At 38.7% G+C, this 23,926-nt stretch overlaps 1 protein-coding gene and 1 pseudogene across 8 annotated transcripts in view; one reads left to right on the top strand and one right to left on the bottom strand.

The window, feature by feature from the left end:
- Positions 1-23,926, top strand: part of LOC131693780 (transcription factor AP-2-epsilon) — a 402,059-nt gene that overhangs the window by 361,841 nt on the left and 16,292 nt on the right. For 6 of the 8 annotated variants that reach the window (XM_058981904.1, XM_058981906.1, XM_058981903.1 and 3 more), the window contains 3 exons: positions 1,550-1,579; positions 19,236-19,469; positions 19,528-19,692. In XM_058981904.1, coding sequence (XP_058837887.1) covers positions 1,550-1,579; positions 19,236-19,469; positions 19,528-19,692 — 429 coding nt within the window. Of the gene's footprint in view, positions 1-1,549; positions 1,580-17,893; positions 18,242-19,235; positions 19,470-19,527; positions 19,693-23,926 lie in introns of those variants that run through there. The other 2 variants (XM_058981907.1, XM_058981909.1) reach the window with 2 other exon arrangements.
- On the bottom strand, positions 22,200-22,292 carry LOC131694365 (U6 spliceosomal RNA; annotated as a pseudogene).

Below are 23,926 nucleotides of genomic sequence, written 5' to 3'. Positions count from 1 at the left end.
GTTGATTCTTTGTTCTTTGTAGAAAAAAGATACAACGAGTTTCGTTGTTTTGACATTCTCAAAACAAAAATCATTATAATGGAAAACCCGTGATTAAAGCAACAAATAAAAGTAAAAAAAAAAAAATAAAAGGTTAGTGTTTTGGAAAGCTTGAGGCTCCTATTTTATGGAATGATTTTTGTTTGGGTGAAATCAGAGATATTTTCGAGACGCTCACCATTTTTGTGCGATATGAGCGTACGGGGCTATTCGGACCCCGTATTCCGTCAACCACCGTTCAGCAGCTTGCGACTGCGCACACCATTGCACACGCCACGGCAAAGAAAATACATGGGCCGCCAATCGACAGCTGTGACATACCAGATTAAGTTTTTGTAAAGCAATTTATTTTTTTGCTTCTTAAGGCTCTTGTAACTACTTCATAGGTAAACATAATTTCATCGTAAAAAAATTAAAGAAAAATGACGGTCTGAATTGCCCCTTATGGAGATCCGAATTACCCCCACATTGTAAAAGGCTGAAAAAATGTGCAAATCGTCGCCTAGCGCTGCCATTGAGTGGTGAAAATGAACTTTTTATGGTACCAAAATGTATCTGAGGTTTCAAACTAACAATTAGGACTCTTGACCAGTATTTTTTTTCGCATCTATCCACCTAAAAGGGCGAATTGCTTAAGTAGGTCCGAATAGCCCCGGGTTCCCCTACTTGTATCAGGATGTTTTTAATAAAAATTGAAAAGGGTGCTAATTTCTAACTAATATAATAATAAATTAAAGTAGTTGGTAGAGAGTGATAGTGTCGAATTTAATCAATGTATTCGGTGCATTGGTAGAGTATTACTGATTGATTTTCATGAAAATTTTTGTAAAGGTGTTCTTGAAATAATTTTTATATATGACGAAAAGGTTAACATAAAACCACTACGTTTTTAAACGTCAGCTCCATCGGAAAAGAAGTACCAAAACATAGCATGGTTTAATGATCCAATTAAATCAATAATATTGATGAATTTCATGAAGCACCGTTCCAGATACATATTTATTATTAAATTTAAAAAATTGAGCTTCACAAATCAATTCAATGCACACGATTCCTCGCAAAATTCACATCTGTGCCAGAGGTCCGCTTACAAATCGCGGAAAACAGAAACTCATTTTTCTTCCAGAAGAAAAACTTTCCAACCTACCTTTTGTATGCTAAAACTCTTATCTCCCGGCGGGCACAAAATGTATGTGTCCGTTTTGCGCTGTCAGGTTATTTATGGGCGCCGGTCTTTTCAAACCGAATCCACCACCCATGTAAGCCAAGGACATGTAAGCCATATACAACATGGCTTCAACGAATATTAGCACATGTAGAAATTGATGTCAGTCTGTCCAAGCCGCCACCTCAGCGACAATTTGGCCTCTGTTTTTTTTACCCCGAGACATCCTCCAACGATTTTCAGCTCAGCCATTGCAAAAGTTCTACATTTATTTAAACTCAATAAATCAACAAATTCAGCAGACAAAGCAATATGTTTCTCTCTTCTTCTCTTTTTCATTTACAGACACTCACGCCGTCCCTTCAATCGCAGCTGGTAATTGAATTAATAAGTCTATTCAATTTCAGAGAGGGTTTCGTGACATGACATGACATGGTGTTGAAAAAAAGGATCGTTAGTGAAGGGAAACGGGATAAAATTAAGGGGTCCTGATCTGCTAGCTCCTCCCTTTCACGAACCCTTACAGCAACAACCACAACAACAACAAAACAGTAGGCAGGGTTCTAACCAAGTGCGTCCCTTATTACCCGGTAAATTTTGACCGATGACGAAACTTGCGTGCAAGTTGAGAAACCAGAAATCAATCCCAAGCCAATCAGAAAAAAATCAAATTCTGGCTTCTTCCCAAACACGTGTACAACCTGTTGGTCAGAGAAAGTTGAACCCGTTCGGGATTACCTGGGGCACGGCAAATTGCGACAACTGGCTCAAAACCCATTTACCCTTCAATTATATTCACATTCATCAATGAAGCAGTCAGCTCCAGATAACCGACCGGACCGACCCAACCATTCGTAACAGCGAAAAGGCAGGCAGCAGGTACCCCAGCATACCGGTCGGGCTGGCAATTAAAGAAACCTCCGAAAATTGCGATTTGCGCTCGCTTCCCGAAAAATTCCGCCAGAACAAAACGACGAAGTGTGTTTACAGCATAATTTTTGCATAAATTAAAATCGTCTTGCTACCGGGTCTACCTGCCTTCGCCCGATGGACGACGGTGGAGGCAATCCTCATCTCCACCGACCGTTGCACCGCGTCGTCAATCCTCGCGGTTCACACGAAATGCTTTCCATTCTTTCTGAAGGGTAGGAAAAATTACAACAATTTCGTATGGTTCCGTTCCTCTGTGTGCGACCAAGTCAATGTGCTACTCTATTTAGAGCAGGATGCGCGACATCGGTATCGTGATTTGCGAACCCTACCGACCGCAGTCTTTCCAAGATTCGGCTCCTAAGAGATGGCTCGTTGATAACGCTTTTGCGCGTCGGTATGTGTGGTTGGGTCGGGTAGAGATGACACTACGCAACACGGTTTGGTCTGAAGAATGGGTAGTTGTGGAGAAAATTAAACAGTGATGCCAGAATTGTGGGTTGTTTGTGATCAAAAAAAAAATCCAAAGAAATGTAGATCGAAATGGCTATTAGTATATGTTGTGCTCGCACAGTAATCGGATTTACAACAAGACGTATTTCAAAAGAAGAGAATATTTTAAATTTTGTAATTTTAAACTTTTCAAGTGACCTAGTATAGGTTGCCATGCTTAAATCTCCTGCTACAAAGATTTACTATCAAATCTTCGAAAACATACATTGATAAATTAAATTTTTAGAAGCATTTTGTGTAAAAATGGGATACATAACCGAGGTTTTGTATTTGTAAAAATCTATCTAACATTCAATGTCTTAATGAAATAATCTAAAACTAGTGCGATTGCATGCATCTTTGAAATCGAGTTGTGATTATGTTAAAAGCAAATAGTTCGGAGAACTCGTACTTCCTAACCATTGCGATGATTTGGAAAAAGCATTTGGAAAAAGCAAAACTCGTTGGCAAATAGTACGAGATGGCACATAGAGGTGCATTTGTGCTAGCAGATCAGGAACATCATATTCACTCAGCAATATTTTGGCCACAAAAACTGCCTGCGATGTCATTCTTCTTTCAGCAAGGGTGTGCAGGCCAAACAAACGACAGCGGTTTTCATACGGCGGTAGCTTTTGCGGATCACTATATGTCAAGAATCGCAGTACATGCCTGACAAACCGTCTCTGAACACATTCGATTCTATTGATCCAAACAGCATGGTAAGGATTCCAAACGACAGTGCTAAATGAACAGTGAAGAGCTTTAAAACACAAAGGATTACGAAGTTCGCTGGATATCTTAAATATGAATCCCAGTTTTCCATTGTAGCAGAAAAGTAACTATGATAGATTAGCTTGTAATCCAGTATTCCTCCGAGACCATTAATGTAGTTAACACGATGTAGCTGATTTCCAGAAATATTATAAGTCTTCCTAGTGCGACAAAAAGCTGATGGCACTGCATTTTGGAATACACAAAACCATCATATTCCGCACACACAGCAGTCGTTGAGAGTATCCAGAACGGCTTACAGTACCAGACAGACAGATTACGAATTACACAATATAGTTTAAGGTCGTCAGGCAAAAATTGTTTGCCACCAGGATTTAAAATACTACCATCGTCATTAATAAACACCGAAAATAGCAGTGGTTCGAGTGCACTACCTTGAAGAACACCAAAGATGTTCGAAAAGCAATCAGACTGAGCAGTGCCGATAAAAACAGCAACTAGACGATTCACGAGATACGATCGAAGCCACTCACAGAACCTATTCGTGCAGCCAGTTTTCTCAGTTTTGTTCGTCGAAAGAAAGCTCCACTGTGCGACACTCAGTCTACATTATGCGTTTGCCCGAGATACTTTATGCGTTTGTTGGAATACGGAGAGTTGGAATACGTTAAATTAGAAACCTGGATAATTTTTTCTCAGGTATTTTCAACATATTCCTTCTTACCTGGACCTACAATAGCAAATAGGAGCCGTAGTCAATTCACAAATCATGCTGTGTACATGTGAAGGGCAGAACTCTCCGTGCCAATCTGTATTAGGGAGACACACTATGGAAAACGCTGTACAAAAACCGCTAAAGAAAAAATATTAACACGACCTCTATCAGCATGTTCCAAATCACGATCAACCGTAGCTTCTATTTAGGCAACAACAACAACAACGATTTTATAACAACAATTGTTGTTATAAAACCGAAGAATAGTGTTTTTACCACAATACTGTACCTACGACATTCAAATAAACAGCTAGTCACGGCCGACAACAATGAAGCAAATAACAAACAATACGGATACATGGTCGTGACCAGTAAGTCTAACAAACAATCAAGTACATCCTATCGCTAAAACTTATATAATATCAACAGCGAGGACAGCATGAACGAAAGTGATAATTTGAGAGAAAGTCGAATAATGAACTCCAAGCAGCAGTAGGCGACGCAGCTAATGGATCTTCACCCAGAAAGTAGGTCTCCACACAAAGCAATAAATCCCTTACAAAAGAACCGAAAACAATTCCTTTATTCGAGTGCACATTTTTTGAAGAACAAGCGAAACCGTTACTGTGATTTTTGCTGGAGAAATTCGTCGAGATGAACGAATCACAGAAGCATAAAGATGGATGGGTAATTCCAGACAATGAAAATATAATGGAAACCCTTAAATGATCAATACTATTGTCAACGCTTGAGATTATTGATAGCGTATTGCAAAAAAATATTATCGAACCACTTGCGTAACACTAAATATTGGGATCGGATAACTCAATATATACGGGCGAAGAGAGCCTTCGTACTGTACCGTCTAAACGTGCATCCACATGTTTCTCGCTCACTGTACTATCGAGCTATTTTTCTTTGCTGACCCTGAGTAGGATTATCGAGCAAAAATGCACCAAACATAAATTACACAGTTCACTTCTGCTCTAAAATATAAAATATACCAAATTCTGCCTTCAATTTATTCAAATATAACAAATGAATGCTTGCGTTGGCGAATGAATTTATGTTTCCTCTGAATGAATGAGGGAGTCGTTGAAATTGAATGCTGGTTTCGGTAATTACACGCAGAAATGTGCAACTGAATAAATTCAAATGAGATTGTATCGAACTTAACTTATTCCTACTACGCCGTCTAAACGTACATCTACATGTTTCTCGATCGACTTTCAAGCGACGAATGAAACACAAAAATACAAGCGGGACTTTTCAACATTCGATTAAATCTCTTAGGTGCTTTGCGTTGTTTATAGAAGCCACACATAATTCGAAATATATAATACAAAATTGGTGAACATTGCTCCACCTGATTAATGTAAACACAGTGTGCATTCAGTACAACGGTTTCCGTTCACTGTAGAGGTTTTGGCATGCAGAATGTCAAAAAAAAAATATTCTATTACCGTATTGTATACAGACTATTTACTATTTTAGAAAGGGTTAAAGGGAATAAAATTTCAAATTTCTAATAATTTCTCTATAGTGCAATCAGATTTAAAATGTTTCATTTCTCTTTAGATTTTTATTGAAGAAATAAAAATTTAAAAATTGGGTTTTCTGTTATTTAATTTTTTTTATCAAAAACTTATGTTTTTGTGTAAATGTCACATTTTTTTTTCAGCGTATAATTATTTTCGGGCAGAACTTTTCATTCCATGCAACCAGAGTTACAAATATTCAAATTCATTGTATTGTACTATATTCAACTGAATGAATAACATGGATTTTTGAATGAATAGTTTTTCTATACACCACGAGTCGCATCAGGTTCATTTAAAGCCGTCAAAAAAGAGCTATTAGCTCTATTATTTTTAACTCTGCATGCAACTCTTTCTCAGATGCTTTTAATATATGAAATACAATTATCGAATTTTTTTTTAGGAAATATCTACATGCAAAACCATCTACGCACTTTTAAAAAATGGTCTTGTATGAAAATGTTCTCATTGACTGTTGATTTAGCCTTTCACGGCGGTGAAACGTGCAAAGCTTCATCTGAACCGAAAATGGTCGGTCACGATTTAAATGATTTCAGGACGGATCTTCGTCTTTTCGTAATGGACCAAGCATTCGCAAAGTGACACATTTGCTGGAAGTGAAAATTAAACTTAAGCTTTTGGAAATCATCTCTATTGCATTCCATCATATCAAGCAGACTGTATTGATAAGGTTCAACGAATTAGTACAGGGAAAAAAGATGAATCATGCACCTAAAATATATTGTTTAATAATCTCGTCTAACTGACGCGACAATACAAGAACCGATTCACACCTGTCCGATCAGCGATCAGGTGGCACATGGCGGAAAACCATGCACAGACATCGCCAATCTCTTCTGTGGTTATCATGTCCAAAATATGGTAATTCCTACCTCAACCACAAACTGTGGTCGAATTTTCAACAATAACGATAACTGAAAAGCTGCGTCAAGTACCTCCAACTCAACAGCCAACATCATCAGTAAGGAAGATGCGAATACCGACTGTTTCTAATTGGCTTTCGTTGAACATTGCCGCGCTCTTTGTCGATGGTTCCATTCTGTATCTGTTTGGTTGACCATTCGACATTCCGCTTTACCAGGGCTGCTACACCTTCCCTTTTCACGGGGTTACCAGTTTGAATATAACTGATGAGACATAGCATTTCTCTACCAGTCGCCATTTCCTGGGTAGACACTGTTTAGGTATCCTGTCAACATACGACCAAAGATCTCACCGAGGTTAGTTGCGCAATGATGGCCTCGGGTGGTGAGAGCGTGAATGTGTGAGCTATTTTCATATTGCGTTGATGGGTTTCATATTGTAAAATTACTCTGCAAGCTGATCAAATACGATCAACATTTTATATATGCTCGAAGAAATCTTTACTACAAAAACAAGTAGACTGAACGCTTGGCATGCGGGAATTCAGTTTGTGTTAATTTTTCAACGTACAATCGATAAATTGCACATGACTAAAATAACTCCTGTTTAAAATCAATACCATTTGTATTAAGGTATGAATAACGCACATTAACTTAGTTGGTGCAATTGTTCAAGAAGAAAAGAAGAACAGCTCATGAAAGAAATAATGATGCATTTTATTATTCATTCAACGAATGATTTTTTTTCGTGTACTGTGATGAGTTACTGGAACAAAAAAAGTATCGTCAAAAACGTAACATCCGTAGCCTAATGCGGATACTGTTCATAATACTACAAGTTTTCATAGCTCCAAAATCTAATGTTTGTTAATTATTTTGCTGTAATTTTTTAGTATGTGGATGCAATTGTATTGGTAATACATTTAATGGACATGACATGTGACATGTGTTTGAACTAAAACTGTTCACGTAGAGAAAGCATCCAGTTCATTCAGGGAAAAATGGAAAAAACTCTACACTTGTAAGGTATAAATATCTCTAATGTTATTTTTCATTTTGCAGCCTGTCGTTAAAATTATACAAAGGTGTGGTATAACAAAGTGTATTTTTTCCTGTTCCGAAAAAAAGAGCGTTAGGTTGAAATATCTACGATAAATAAAGTATTGCGATTGCTTATATATTTTTGTGAATTATACCTATCATTATGCCTAACGTACTTATGCCAAACGTCAAGCACCGGGAAAGATCAGTATTTTATGTAAATGTAAGGAAAAGAGACAAAATGTCGTAGATGTACAACTACTCGGAAGAAATACAAGTACTGTTCCAATACCGCTGAACAGAGCTGGGAAAAAAGTAGTAAAAGTGATTGAAAAGAACCTTAAAAAGGTCAATAACTAAAACCCTGGATAAAAGTCGTATATGCCACGCAGAGGCAAATTCATGAATTCTGAGACTAATCTACGGCGATTGGAGAAAGCTAAAAAACTACGGTTGTAGCATCCACTTCATAAAATCCTTTAATCTTTTCTCGCATGAAAAAAAACTTTACCCGGGATCAAAAGGAGAACCATAACCTATCGTCCTGTTAACCAAGTTTCCGACTCAGTACGTTTCTAGGCGTAGTCTCCAACGAGGTGTCGTCGAGCGGGATACCAATAGAGCCCCTCATGCCAAACTTAGGTTGCTCAAAAATCACATAGCATAGCGTAGCTGGTAAATCGATTGCCTTGTACGAAGATCACCTGGGTTCTGTTCCCAACCCAGCACATATGGTTAGAGATTTTTCTAAAGCCGGTTATTCTAAGCGAGATTTTTCCAACCCGAAAAAAGGCGAACGATCGTAAAGTTAAAACCTCTATAATCGAATTTAAATTAAATAATTTACAATACATATCTATTGCGTCGGAAAATAAACCTTAGCGAACAATTTAACCTAGTATATTTTTTCTGAAATATGACATTGTTTGCAAAAATTAACCACTGTATTATAAAATCGTCGGAAAATTTTGCAATATCACCGCAACAATCAAAACAATAGAGCTTATCATTGTTAGATACATCTCTTCGAAAGCAAACTCGACAATTTGTTGTTATTTTCCATTCTCAAATAAGCCATTCTTTAAAATAGATAATTTCAAGCGCATTCAAAAGATTCTGGCAGGCATGCTTCGATTGTCTGCCACTATCAATTTCAACAACATATTCTAAGCGCCATCCAAGTTCCTTCGACTCTCGCGCTCTATCTTTCTCTTTCCCTTCGATGTACCCAAACAAGCTCTCTCGCTTCCTGTCTTCCTCTCTCAACCAGCAAATCCTCCGTACATTTCCCGAATGTAATAAACTGTACCTTTATATCATAATGGGGGAAATTATCTGAGACAGCCGCCGTCCAAAAAAAATCCTACGCTCTTCTTGAATAAGGTTAGCATAACTCTCCCGATCGGTTGTATTGTATTGATGGGTTGATATACTTCACTGTATACAACAGCACTGCCAGCCAAACAGTAACCCAGCCGGGAAGAAAATAGCGCCTATTTTCGGGCCCAAACCGAGGACACAAAACATGACGTGACGAGGGAAAAGCATGCCAAAAAATTTTATGCGAGAGGGAGCACCAACGGCACACACGCAGCAGTAAGAGCGAGCAGTCAACGCTGGTCGGACGGTGGCGGACGGCAACAGCAACACTCGAATCGCCCGCTAAACCCATCGTCGCTACCGATTTTATGCTCAGTTTGCGATAGAAACTTCAGCCGTTATGATTGATTAGAGAAACACGCGTCGTGCGAATTGTTGTAGTATCTATTAATTCCGCCCGATAGGAGCCGAATTTCATCCTCACGTTGGTGCACGTGGGCGGGTAGGTGCGAGACTAATTTCGTGAAAGGCATCGCACATCTCGCACAGGTGGGTGAAGAGAATCGATCGCGGAGGTTTTCGAGAGTAAGGACCCGGCACAGGTCCGTCTCTGGGATTGCGTAAATCGTTTCGGACGGAGGCGCGTGGAATAAAAAAAAACATACTTACATCGAACAGATATGCGCCTTTGACCGTTTCCTTCGGACTTGTCCCTGTCTCTCGTGTGTGTGTGCCTGTGTGTGATAAAGGTGAAACATAAGAAAAAGTCGTGCCCCGAAATGAGTGCGACTAATTGAAAAATAATTATGCCGTTTGAAAGTGATTATCGAGTTTGAGCCGGTGAAGATTTGGCGGAAAATTGCTGTGTGACGTAAATAGGGCTAGGTCGTGCTGTGGAAACAACTATTGAGTGTTTGGAAAGTCGCCCGATTGGTGCTGTTTTTTGTCTGTTTGAGAAGGTGCATAGAAAAAAAGAAAACAATTCGACTGGAATGGTGGTGGAATGGATACCATTCTTGGTATGAGCGTAGATTACTGATTATCTGCGGTAGTTTACGCGGCGGGTTCGTTGCTTGTGGAATGTGATAGTTTTTGGTTGTTTGCCCACCTGCACGGCTGACGCTGCTGTGGGAGCCGTCTTGGAGCGGTGCTGGCCTGACTTACAGAGGCTGTGGATCTGGCTGTTGAACGATTTCGGTGATCTTAGCAAAGGATTGAAAATTGGGTTTTGGGCACTTGCTACAAGCCCTGAAGGAAATGGTTAAAATTCAGTACAAACTAGTACCTTAAAACAAAGCCTTTAATCCCAAAACCGATTTATAGCGCACAGAACAATCGAAGAGTCAGTGTAACATTCCTATTCAAATTAAGATGCAATCAAAATACTTGAATTTTTAAGCCTAGACAACTGATCGCCAGAAGAAAAGAGTTTTAGATCGCTTGCCATTGGTTAGAGATACCTTGAGGATTTCTTTTCGGAAGATGACCAGTGATTGCACTTTATTCAATATAATTCATTTATTTGATACGGCTCATTGCGGTAAAGTCGCTGCACGTGACTTCGGGATACGAAGAGCATTAAATAACTCGCTGCGATTTTCCCTCTTTCGCAAACCTTTTCATACAAATCCGTCCATCTTCCACATATCAGTATCATGGCAGATCGAGTTGGCTGCCAGATATGTGCTAAACCCAAAAAATCAAATATTACTAGCATTCAAATGGCAAACGGCTGTTCACAAAAGACATTTCGCATGCACAAAAGATCTGCTATACTACATACTAAAATGAAAATTGGATTAAAACAATTTCGGATCAAGGGTCTATATTAGAGTGACAGGAAAAAAATGACCCCTATCGGCCCACCTCTGAGTCGATTCCTAGTGCCACCAGGAGTACTTGCACCAAATTTGAAGCAAATCGGACAAGTCTAACTACCGGACCAACGTGCCTGAAGTTTGTATGGGATTTTTCAACAATTTACATGGAGAAAACCGACCAGCTCGCATTTTTGCCGCTAGGCGGCACTGTATGCATCGTATTATCAATGTAAGTGAAAATAAGAAAGATAATTTAATTGTCTGCAACTTTGTCGAAGACTGCTTGTAAATCCGGCTTTGTTAAAAGAAGTTATTAAACTCTTAACAAAGTGATGTCTGAGTCAGTTTTGCATGGGGCTTAACAGTACATGGTATCGGTACTCGATTCACACGAACTAAACATTTTTGTGAAATAATCGTTAGATTTAGCTCAACGGTATGTTCAGAAGAATTATAGTAAATAATACGAATCATGCATTGATTAAAAAAATTTAGTTCCACATGTTACCGCATAGAGGGCGCCAACACTAACTTTTCAAGGAAGAGAGATAGAAATTTGGTGTCTTCTATAAAGTTATAGAACAGGCATTTTTCAGTATTTCTTCCGAACATCTCGATACTCTATCTCTCTTTTATGAAAAGTTAGTGGTGGCGCCCTCTATGCGGTCACAGGTGGAACTAAAATTTTCTAACCAAAACATAACTAGTATTATTTACTACAATTCTTATAAGCATACTATTAGGCTAAATCTAACCCTTATTTCACAAAAATGTATAGTTCGCGGGACTCGAGTACTGGGGCGACATTATGGAACCATTTCGAATCGACTTTTTCATACAAGCTTGCATACAATAAACCTTTCGTTTCGAGATGCGCAATACCACCCCTGATACACAACCATGCACTGCTAGGCCCTATCCAAAACTGACTCAGATATCACTTCGTTAAAAGTTTAATAACTTCTTTTAACAAAGCCGGATTTACTAGCAGTCTTCAATAAAGTTGTGGACAATTAAATTATTTTTCTTGTTTTCACTTACAGTGATAATACGATGCATATAGTGCCACCTAGCGACGAAAATACGAACTAGTGAGTTTTCTCCATGCAAATTGTTGAAAAATCCCATACAAACTTCAGGCACGTTGGTTCGGTAGTTATACTTGTCCGATTTGCTTCAAATTTGGTGCAAGTACTCCTGGCGGGACTAGGAATCGACTCAGGTGTGGTCCGATTGAGTTTTCAAAAATTCATCATTTTTCTGGGCAGTCTAGTCTATACATTAAGTAAGTATTTGATTTGCGCCTCGAGCCATCGCTTTCAACTTCCGCCTAATAATCGCCCAATACACTGCGTTGAGAAAATATGGAATTGCGGGCAGTTCAGTGGATTGATGTCCATCTTGTTCTCACGCCACCACTATAATATACTTAATTACTGTTGTAGCAGATTGCCAAATCTGGCTACAACTGGACCTTTGTGAGCCTTAATCTAAGATCGCACTCTTGCTAGCGCACTACAACTTCAAGTCCATCGTTTTATTGGTTATGAAATATTTAGTTTTGAGTCAGCAGCTACAAGTTTCTTGCCAGCTCATCAGTTTCCAGTTGACTTTATCTGTCAAAATAAACTTCAATTTGTTAGGGACATCCATGCAGTGAGGTCGTTTAGCTTTTCTATGAGTTTGGTTGAAGATATTGTTAATTGCGAGACGATTTTTTTTTATTGATTACAGAAAATGCGTGCTGCCTAAAAACGAAGAGATTTTCGGAGTGCATATTCTGTTTACAGAACAGAAGCAAGACATGTGGGGACTACCGGAAACAATCTTCACGTCTCAGCTGCAGTGGATTTTTTTTCTTAATATTGCGACACGGATGTTGTAATAGAGTTGACGAAAGCATGTCGTGATAGATCTTGCTGTCGTATGTCGATTGTGTTATCTTCCGCATATACAGCAATCGTTTCTTTAACGCCTTCACACTCAATTACAATTTTCAAGATGGCCTCTTTTACAGAGTTTCTACAGTGAGTAGCCAGAAATCGCAATTCGAAATTCACTAAATCGCATAATTGTCCGTCTCCATAAATAGCGTGATTTCTCCTCTCATCGAATAACGTGACATGGTTTCATTTTCGTGGAAATAAGCAAACGTGTCATATCTTCTCCACTGTCAAAAAAAACCGAAAACAAAGTAGAACAGACCTGTTTTTTCGTGTTAGTGATTAGCACCGGTAAGGCAGTGAGCAGAAAAACTATATCATGATAGACTAAACGGCTAATTTTCCAGTGGATTTATCAGGAGAACTTGCGCGTTTTATTTATTCAGAAAACCTGTAAGAGTGATAATATTTTTTAATGTGAAAATATTTGTTTTCGTTGCCGAACTGTTGAATTATCCGGATAATCATAGAAATGATGAATACAAAGCCACTACCACTGGGGTCAATTTTTTGAATGATTCTATTGCGCACTTCCCATCAACCTGGACTCCACACTTTCAAAGTGCGAGTGACCAAACTGCTACTGAAAACTGCGAGCTGTCAAAACACCTGTATTTCAAGTGATAGAGATGGTACTTTCATAGACAGTCGAACTAACCAATCTATGAGAAGAATTTAATAGAAGAATAGTAAGTGCGCAGTGCGGTTAGAATCCAGCTTTTAGTGCCACAAACAATAATATTATATTATATTAGGGGGTGAGCGTAGCGTAGTTGGTAAACCGATTGCCTTGTACGCAGCGCACCTGGGTTCGAGTCCAGCACATAGGTTTAGAAATTTTTCAGAAGAGATTTTCTAAACCCGAAGTGACGAATGATCTTAAGATTAATACCTCTATACTGCTCATATATGCATAAGAGTTCCATATTGAAAAATAGCAAGCCGATGAAAACGCTGTTCAAGATTTACAGTTTTCATCGAGCTTTATGGATGGGACAACCATGTTTTGGTATTTTTTCGATATTTTCTGAACAAACCTGGTAATCTTATTTGTGCATTATGATTCAATGGTGATAAAGAGCACAATCCAACAGATATCTCAATTTCCACAAAAATACATCTTATGCATATCTGGTCCGCATAATTGAAATTAAAAAAAAATAATAATATAATATTCAATATTCATGTGACTTCCGTTTCACAGCATCCCAAGTTCTTTGTAAATAAATGATGAACTTCGCAAACAATTTTTTCAAGATTCGAATTCTATTGCCACTATGTCGATTCGTGACTTATTTTAAAATACAAGATTCTGCAACAGGAATAATAGTAGCGTGGAATGTGAGAACATCGATCAATTGTTGAATAGCAAATCGATCCAACGTCCTTTGGATAACTTTTATTTGTTTTCAAATCTTTTTATGAAATTATGTAAGAATTAGTTTTACATGGAGCCTTACAGCGTATGGTGCTGGGTTAGTATTTTATTTGATTCTCCGGTTTGTGAATTACAATCTTTGAAACAACATCTACTTTTCCTGTCTTGTTGTTAGTGGTACTATATTTTTTTACTATACTGACACGTTGGCGACTGATTGTCGTAAGTGCACAGCGTGGGCTGAGTTCGGGTAGAGCTAGGTCGCAGGGTCACGAAAGATGGAATAGGATGCCTGGGAAGAAGTTCCTCCTTTATGAGAATGCAGATCATGTTTAATAAAACTTCCTATCCTATCTTTGATCGGTGAGTTTCTTCAAATTAGAAATACAATTCGATATACGGGAGGAAGAACAATTGGTTTTTACAGCTATCTCAAACTATATAATACAGAATACAGTTCGATATAAACAAATAGAGCAGATATATTTTTTTGAACTAGTAATTCAAGTTTTAATAAGGAATATTAATGAATATAGCAGTTGAAACTAGGAAAATACATTCAAATATGCTTGGGCTCGATATATAGAAGGGGGCAACAATCGTATGCGGGACAAGAGAGAGAAGGCGGACAATGACGACAAGAAAAGGGGAATATAAATCTGCAACTTCGAAGCAAACGGAAGATTAGCAACATCAATTGCTGTCTCGGGCAGCCAATATATCCTGACTCGGGTCGACAGATAGTATTCTTCGGCCCGGTAGGGAATCCTTTAAAAGTGTCGGTCGCTCTAGCTTCGAATTTCGTTAATGCCGGCGTAGTATCGAAGGCGTAGACACTCTTGTACGGGTCAGCTCCATAAAGGCGGTTCAGAAAAATTAGGATATTTATCGTTTTTATAAAAAGCTACACAAATGACATATAAAGAAGATTACGACTTGACACGATACTCCGAACTAAAATATTGGGCGGTGTAACTCGGGCCCGAAAAGAGTCCTTCAACTGAGACCTGGCGTCACAATACCACGCGCATACCCAAACAACGTGGTCGACGTCGTGATAGCACCCGTCATAAATTCGTCATAAATTCATCGTCCATGAGAATGCATCCTCTGTATTTTGATAGAACCCAGTCGTGTAAATCCGGGCGAATGTTTTGCTTACTCTGCTTTATCGTCCCATTTGGTTGCTTGGAGGCACAAACTAAACGGTAACCTGTTTGATGGATCCATATAGTAGTTAGTCCCATTCGATAGACCCATTCTATTTCAGTTACCAATCCTAAGTCTCAGCACGACGGCAATTTTAACTTCACCGCTGAAACAGGTGTATTTACAAAACAAATTACTATCAAAATATTCTGAACGGTTGCTATAAGTGTTAGTAAAAAAAAGCGGTTAGCTCATGTTACTCCATCCTTCGTAATCCTGGATCTCAGTACTTATTATGCTCAGTTCATGCTGTGTTCTAATGAAAAACAGATTGACACATACAAATTATCTAACTGAAAGCACCCTACAGAAAGTCCTGAGCAAAATACCTTAAGGAATAGACATTTTGTTGGGACGGAAAGCATGAAATCCAAATACCGAATAGGGACCATTCATAAATTGCATACCGAAAAAATTACCCAAAATGACACAAATTGTCACAAATCTCTTTATCCCCCCCTTCCCTAAAACGTAATGAATCTACGTTCTAGCTTACGCGTATACCCCTAACATAACATGTCACATTTTGCCATACCCCTTCCTTTCTGCATCAACTAGTGTTACATAATTTATTAATCGTTCATTAGCAGCACTCTACAATCGGTGGTAGTTCAAAAATTGATTACCCATATTTGTGCATAAAGGCTCAAGATCTAACTTTGAAAAGCTGGATTTTAATGTTGCGTGTTCCACTCGTCAGTAACTGACACCAACTTGCTGTCAGTTAGACGATGTAGCCAAACTAACACCAAACTAGCGCCAGTCAGACACTAAATCCAAACAGTTCACACAACATATGTGAATGTCTAAAGCAACCGGCTGGTACCGAGTGATGTCTCGATCAGTCAAGCTCAGAAACTCTGAGTCACTGACGAGTATGGTGAATCGAACTGTCTTCTGGCATGAGAACCAAACGCCTGCGAGTATGCAACATTTTTCTCAAAGAAAAAGTAATGGATTGACCAATTTGCGCATAAGGGCACAAATCCTAACTTTCCTTTGGGAAAACGGTGAGTCTGCAACCTTATTTTAGACTTTTTGGTGGTTTCCATTGAGCTTTGGTCGGAGTCTCAAAGGTTGCAGGTTCGAATCCTACTTTTGGGGGGAGATTTGTTCACATACTTGCATTCGCTTCACTCACCATTTCGATCTGCTTTCCCCGTTGTATACCACCAAAAATCTCAAATAAGGTATTGGCACTTACGTCAAAAACCAAAAAATGAGTTATTTGTTTAATTCGAACGGAAGATTCACTCCCGTCATACCGTTGAAAACTGGACAAGGGACCAGAAATCCACAATTTTCATTAGTTTTGTCACGGGGTCATTAAAAAGGTCAACAATGGGTGGCAGCTGCGATTTTGTGTGGTCTGACTGGGCACGATCGCTGTCGCCAATGTGAAAATCATATGTTCTTTCTGGGACGTCATCATATTCCAGGAACAGAATAAGGGTTTGTGTATTGGGCCGAAGTCTCAAAGGCTGCAGGTTCGAATCCTACCTCTGGTGGGAGATTTTTTTCACATACTTGCTTTCGCTTCACTCACCATTTCGATCTGTTTTCCCCGTTGGATACTACCAAAACGTCTATTATACATAGTACCCAATTAGTAGCCTTATATGAATCGGCTTTCAATCTGCATCTAGGGCAGTCTTTAAGAGCCGTTGAGCATTACATTGTAATTCAATGCTAATTATTACCACTGTTGTTAAACATTAATGTAAAACTGTCATAATTGAAATTTACGTGCTTTCAGACATCTCTGATTGGTTGTCATTTTATGCATTGATTTTGCGACGCTTTTTCGTGTTTATTTTTAAGTGTGATTTTTAAAGTACATTATCCATCATTCTGTTAGAGATTTATTAGCTAATAAAGACTTTTTTGTCCCTAAAGTCATATTTGAATTTCTTATGAATTCCAATCTTAAACTTTGATACTTCATAAAATTTATATATTTTCAGTTGTTTAAAGACGACTTACTGATCGAAAGAATTACACTATCAAGCATTACATATTACATACACATGGGAAGAATGAAGCTTAGCTCTGTTATGGTTTGATTTAACCGAGTGAGCTAAATTAATTTAAGAGTTTATTATATGTATAAGTTTTGAAAAGATAAGTAGTTTTTTATGCCTTTTTGAGACGAGATTACAAAATGAAATTTCACTCAAAAGAGAAACTTCATCCTCGAAGATTTAAATGTCAGCATTGCTCGGGCGAGCTCTTTCTACCATCGTACGCCGACTCGGAAACAACAGCAGCAACAAACACTGCATTGCGCGCTGTATTTGAACTCCGCAACCGCATGTATGTATTGAAAACGGCACTCTGTGCTTGTGCTTCAACAATCGTACATTATGAAAAAAAGAAATCTCAATATAGTAAATAACGAAAAATTAATCGCATCAATTTTTTTCGTTTCAACATCCAACAAACGTCTAAGGATCGAATTTTCCACAGTACAATATAAATTGACCATAATTTCTCGTGAAACCCCACTAAATCACTGTATAAATGCCAAACTTAATGCGTGACACTTAAATGGCAACTCCTATACAAAATCGTCTTTATTTCGACTCTCCAAACATCTTCAAACAGACAAGAAACAGCGTTAATTGATTGTAATATCCCAGCTGTGTGCCGCATTTAGTGCAATTGGCGTCTCCCCGTCCGGCCAAACAGTTATGCAGACAGTGAATAAAACGTCAAAATGGCAGTGACACAAACGGTAATAACGTTGACAACCAGTGCCCCGAAATTGATGGTGTCGTGATTTGAAATTAACAACGTAACGGAAGACCCCACCACGAAACCAAAGAAGAGTTTGTGAGTAGCAGTTAGGTTCCGAGAGACGCACCCGCCTCAGCACTCATTTCATATATATAAATATAATTCTGGGTTGACCGAATTTCGCACAAACCGTCGCGGGTCGGCACAAGTGACAGAAATCCAATCAACGACAAACAACCGACGACAGCAACATGGCTTTGGCTTACGTGGACATGTCATCCGTTATCGAAGTGCAGGTATTTATTATCCGCGATCGTGCCTCGTCCCACGGAAAAGCCCTCCCATGCCCCAAACGGCGGAGATATATTTAGTCTTTTGAAAATTGGTTTCTTTTCGATGATCACCTTAATTAAAAGCGACGCGATTTTTTCTACTTCTTCTTAACCATGTACCCTTTCCCGACCTGTTGGTTCCGTCCATCGGACCCGGCTGCTAAATATATTAACATGTGGCCGGAAGTGAGCGGCAGCTGGTGACACAATTTCCCAGAGAGCTTTTGGCATACTCGGTTATAGGTGGTTTTACGACACAATCGTCTAATTTTGATCAAATTTAAATCGTTACGTTGGTGGTATAAAATTGCACCGAAACTAGGCTCCAAAGTTGTCGCCGAAAGGCGATTTTTTGGCGCGTGTTGTAAAAGAGAAATGTCGCTGTTCGCCAATAATCATTCTGCTTGAGTTGTATTTTAGTTAATTGTCACTTTGGATTAGATTGGCCGTGTTTTAGCAGACATGTTGTAAATTAGGGTTTGACAAAAGCCATCGATTCCAAGCATTCCGGCTATCCTGTACTAATGTTCGATTCAAAATTTTTGACCAGCGATCAAACTTTTTTAACCAGCCACGATCAAGCTTGCTATCTTTATCGTATATCCATCATAATTCTGCGATACTAGCCCTGGAATAAATCTCTCCCAATTCTGGCATACTCCGAACAAGTCAATAAATTTTATTAGCCACATCATGTGTTCAACCAATCAAAACGATCAAGAGAATTGAAAGGCAATGGCGAAAAGTAAAATCTATACCCAACGGTTGAGAAGCAAAAAAGCACATGTCATCATCGAAAAAAATATTTTGATTGATAAATTGTAACCCTCATAAACCTAGCCTATTCATTGGCACTAATTTCTGCTTTCTTTTCTCGTCTATCTCTCCGTGTTTATCTTTGCATGTTTTTTTTTTCTATCTACTGCTGCTGCTGCTGTCGCTCTGGTCTACCATATAGGAGCGGCTCACTAGTCATGGAGGCATAGGACTGACGAGTGGTAGTCCGGCATATACCACACACACCGGTGGTCACACGGGTCGCAACGGGCCGACCAGTGGGCACGGCGGTAGCCACGGAGGGTCACACGGTCCAGGACCCACGATGCACCACCAGACGCTGCAGTCGGACTTCCAACCGCCCTACTTCCCGCCTCCCTTCCATCACTCCACGCAGAGTCCTCCGCAGCAACAGGTTACTAATTTCTATCAACATTGAAACTCAAACTCAGCAACGACCAACTTTTTTCCAGAACCATGGGTTGGACTACCTGAGTACCGATCCCTACGGACAGCCGTTATCCTCGCTTCATCACGCACCCCTGCACCACTACAACCAACTAGCCGGGTTAAGACCGTCCCAGGAACAGCTAGGACTACATCGATCGCATCGAGAATCCGAACTCCAACAACACGTGGTGAGTACCTAAATACCAACAAACCCATGTCGAATATCATCAACCATCCATCCATCCATTCGGCCGGAGGGGTGCGTTCGTATGGCAAAACTTTTATCTCCAACTTTCAATCATCATTCCTTCAGTTGCTCGCGAAGCTCATAAAAATTGACCAATAAATCTGTGCACCGCGTCAGACCCACTCTGGAACGCCCCACCTGTACACTTCAACTGTCAAGATGTAGCAATAAAAATGAAATATTTGTTCAAACGAAATTCGACCTAAACGCTTGAGACTGTGATGCGAGCGGGTAGAAGCAAATCGCTGTCATGAGATCACGCATTTTGTTAATTAATTTTTGGTAAAACTAGTTAACCTGCTTGTTCCGATTTTTTATATGAACCGAAGATTTCGAAGCCGTCATCGATTAAATAGAGACGCACGATGCTGGGGCTACCACCAATTTTGTAGGACTGATCATCTTCACCATCACTCGATTTACCCGTTACAGTTTGCGGTTGGCAATTGGCTCGGCCACGGTACGAAACCGTTCTTCTGGCTACCGACGACTAATGGTCGAACGAAGCAATTGTCTAACGAAAATCGGATCCGAGTGCACAATTCGAACTAGCTGCCGCTGCTGGAAACGAAAGTCATGCTAGCGTTGTTAGTGGTATAGACGAAGATCTTGATCGTGTCATGTCACGTGGAGTCGACGCAATGTCTTGAAATGATTTTTTTCGGTGCCCAAGGGCGAAGGGCTGACCCGTGATGAAAATGACGGATTTTTTTATCGGGAACAGGGTCAAAATTGGTCAAAGTGATTATCGGTTTCCGACTATTTAATTTTCACCTGTCCATTGTGTGTATCGGGTGATTCCGGTGAATCATTGTTCTTTTTCAATATGTGTTGTTTAACTGAACAACGTGTGAATTGTTAGCGTGCTTTTTAAAAATAAACGATTATAATGAAAAGTGCCCATTTGTACCATAAAGCCAAATTGAAGCCTCTTGCATCTATTAGTTACCACCATCAATCGGGTTTCATCCGGAGACTCTCCGGTTTTTAGGAGCGATGACCAGGTCTCCGGGTTTACGTCTAATTCTCCGTGTCGGGTGAGACGATGGCTTCCATCACATGTTGGGTTCACTTTAATTTAACTCGACAAAACCAAATGCGTTGTTTATGGTTAATGGTGCACCGAAAGTGAAACCAAATCGACCTATCGAACATGTCATTCTTCTTTCGGAGATTATACAAGAAAAGTATTAGTATTAATAGAAATAATATGAGCATGAGCATGAGCATGATGACTGTACAATTCGTACTTGCTACTCCGTGATTGACCAGAAACCAGAAAATTGCACAGAGAATCAACGAATGGGGCCTGAGAGTAGCTATCCATCATCAACGTGCAATTTTTTGAGAGTACTATACTTTTAAATGCCAATAACGGCGTTTAACGGCCGACCTTGTCCTTACAGTCATCGGGGAAGGGAAAAAAAGTTAGTTGTTATGGAGACCGTGTATACCTCCGTATCTCCACGTTAGCCAGAAGAAGCAGTTTTTTTAGTACAATGGGGTCAAGAGTTACACAAATCTGGATTCATCTTGATGAATGATACGATCTATGCAACTCTCAGTGGTGAAACCATGTGTTTATTGCTCTGGGCAGGCGGTTGCCGAGAATTTATGACAGATTTCTCGTCTATTGAAGTAATTTTGAAATGCTCGGTTTGTAAAAAAGCAACAGTCGGGAGAGTTGCATATGTTTAATTGAATCAAACGGTAGATAAACGATTTTATTATTCCTTGCTTCATTCCGGTGAGACACGGCATTCCAAAAATAATGCAATATATTTAAAAGCGATTTTTTTAGTGTCTCGAGACATTTGTCGATATATCTATGAAATTGAAGGTTTCGTAATACACGCATTATTCATCGTGTATAAAGTTTGGTATTATTATTAATGACAATTATGTGTTGGTTTCTTTCTTCGCGAACGATTCATTTTTATGTTATAATTATTGTTGTTATAAGTATAAAATAAGCTTTACCGAAACACCTGAAACTTATATGACTGCCGATAATTGGTAACTGATTTTGCATTCTTCTTGTAAATTTTTAATTCTCGACCCTCATACATAATTCATAATTCAAAAGTCATCATTCACTACGACAAAACCATGCGTATTCCCCGCGCGTATTAAATACCCAGTGGATTAGTTTCTCAGAAATTAATGTGATCAGTCTAAAGAAAGGTGAGCTCTATTGGCATCAACCGGCGGACACGTGTTCCCTTACAATGTCATCCAATCAAAAAACATTTAAAAATACATGTGACAAAATATGTGTAGTTCAGAATATAAAGAAATAAAGACTGCTTAATTATTTTCATTAAAATAAGATCGGAAAAAACTAGTTGCAAAACCGAGGTAGTTCAATTTCAAAGATAGCACTGCTGATGAATCAATTTATAAAAATAAGTGATAAGGGAGGCAGACAAACATAGCTGACCACCACCACAAAATGTGAAACGCTTTACGCTTTTGCGTGTCATCCTTGCGCAGGGCCCATGCTAATCTTCCAATTTTAGTATATGTCTAGCCGAAGCTAGGACTATTTGTGCTGATAGAAAAAATATTATGTTAAATTATTTCAATCGACTAAACAAGACACTTTATTAATTTATATTCTCTTGTAGCAATGTAAAATAAATAACATGAAAGAATGTTAAAAATAAAGTGCTGTAAGCCACGAAATAGTAACTTTTCACCTCACTCCATATGAATTTATTGTGTAACTCGTTTGAAGACACTCAAAGTTATAGCGAAAACTGTGGTTGCCAGAAGTAATGAAACAGTCATCATTTTATGCAGTGTTTTTCTGTACGGGACTCTAATCATACACAGACACTAAACTGAACCATAGTTTTAAGATGACCAAACTACGTGTACCATACAAATACTGATATTTACTGAAGTGTTAAATGTATGTTCCGCTATGTCACTCAAAATACAATGCTCTATCAGGCGTATCCCCACAGCGAGAGTGGTTGATGCTTCTGATTTCTTACGGTTAACCAGGGATTGACTGAATCGATAAATCAGTACATATCTGTCGTGATTATTATGCTTATAATTTGCCTAAACACTGCACTCTGCGGTTAATATGAGAAAAATGTACAACTTAATCCAGTGCACAGTGGTTTTTTTTCTCCAAAAAGCATACGAAAAATTATTCTCGCGAAAACGGTATGGCATATGATGTCTTCTAGGCTGTTTTATGATGACCCAAGACCTTTATTTAGATGATATAGGTATGGTGAATAATCCCCCTTGAAATAAGATATTTACTACAATTTTTTTTTCAAGGCATGAAAAACAAGATGAATTTTCTAGAAATGCCAGAGAACTTGTTGTTACGAACATGTTTACTGAAGATCAAAAATCTCTATTTATAGTACACTCGAAGTTATTGACTGTTGTTTGTGAATGACCCCTTAAAATCTTTTATTCAACACAACTTTTTAAATATCGTAGATAAAGCTTCAGAATGTTCCGGAAAGTTGTTTGTCTTATAAAGATGCATATCTTTCCAAAAGTGATCATCGGTCAATCTCTTGCGACTTAGAAGTAATTGAGTATTTTTGGGTAAAATTAGCAATAGTTCTAAAAGCAATAACTTTTTAACGGGAAAAGAAAGAACGGGCAGCCAGCTTTAATTGCAATTAGAAATGCTATATCAGCACTATAAAATTCAATAGAGTTCGCTTGTCTCTCGTTGTCTGCAGAAAAGTTATAGATAATTTGAAAAAAAACTATTGTTAAAAAAACTATTGTTTTTCAAAAAATGTCAAATATCTTCGGAAATAGCCGAGATAAGAAAAATTATTCGAGAATCAAAATTGTGTATTTTGACAATTGAAATAGCTTCGTAGAATATATAAAACCCTTAGAAATGGTAATTGAAAAGATATTCACAAAACCATAATTTTGGGGGGGGGGGTTATTTAAATATAGCGAGCCGTGCCACGATTAATGAAAGAAATAATAGAAAGCGTACCACAGAGACACCCATGTTCGAACAAATAAGTTCATAATACTTAATAAACGTTTGCTCAAATATACTAGCATATCCTACCTAGAGGTATAATCCTGTCGACCACTTTGCAATCCCTATGTGATCAGCTAGGCACGAATCTAACATTAGACTATACAGAAAAAAAATATTTTTTTGAAAATTCAACCGG

Source organism: Topomyia yanbarensis, chromosome 3 (genome assembly GCF_030247195.1).
Source record: "Topomyia yanbarensis strain Yona2022 chromosome 3, ASM3024719v1, whole genome shotgun sequence".
NCBI lineage: Eukaryota > Metazoa > Arthropoda > Insecta > Diptera > Culicidae > Topomyia > Topomyia yanbarensis.
Note: the sequence above shows the minus strand (reverse complement) of the source record. Positions and strands in the feature narration are given on the sequence as shown.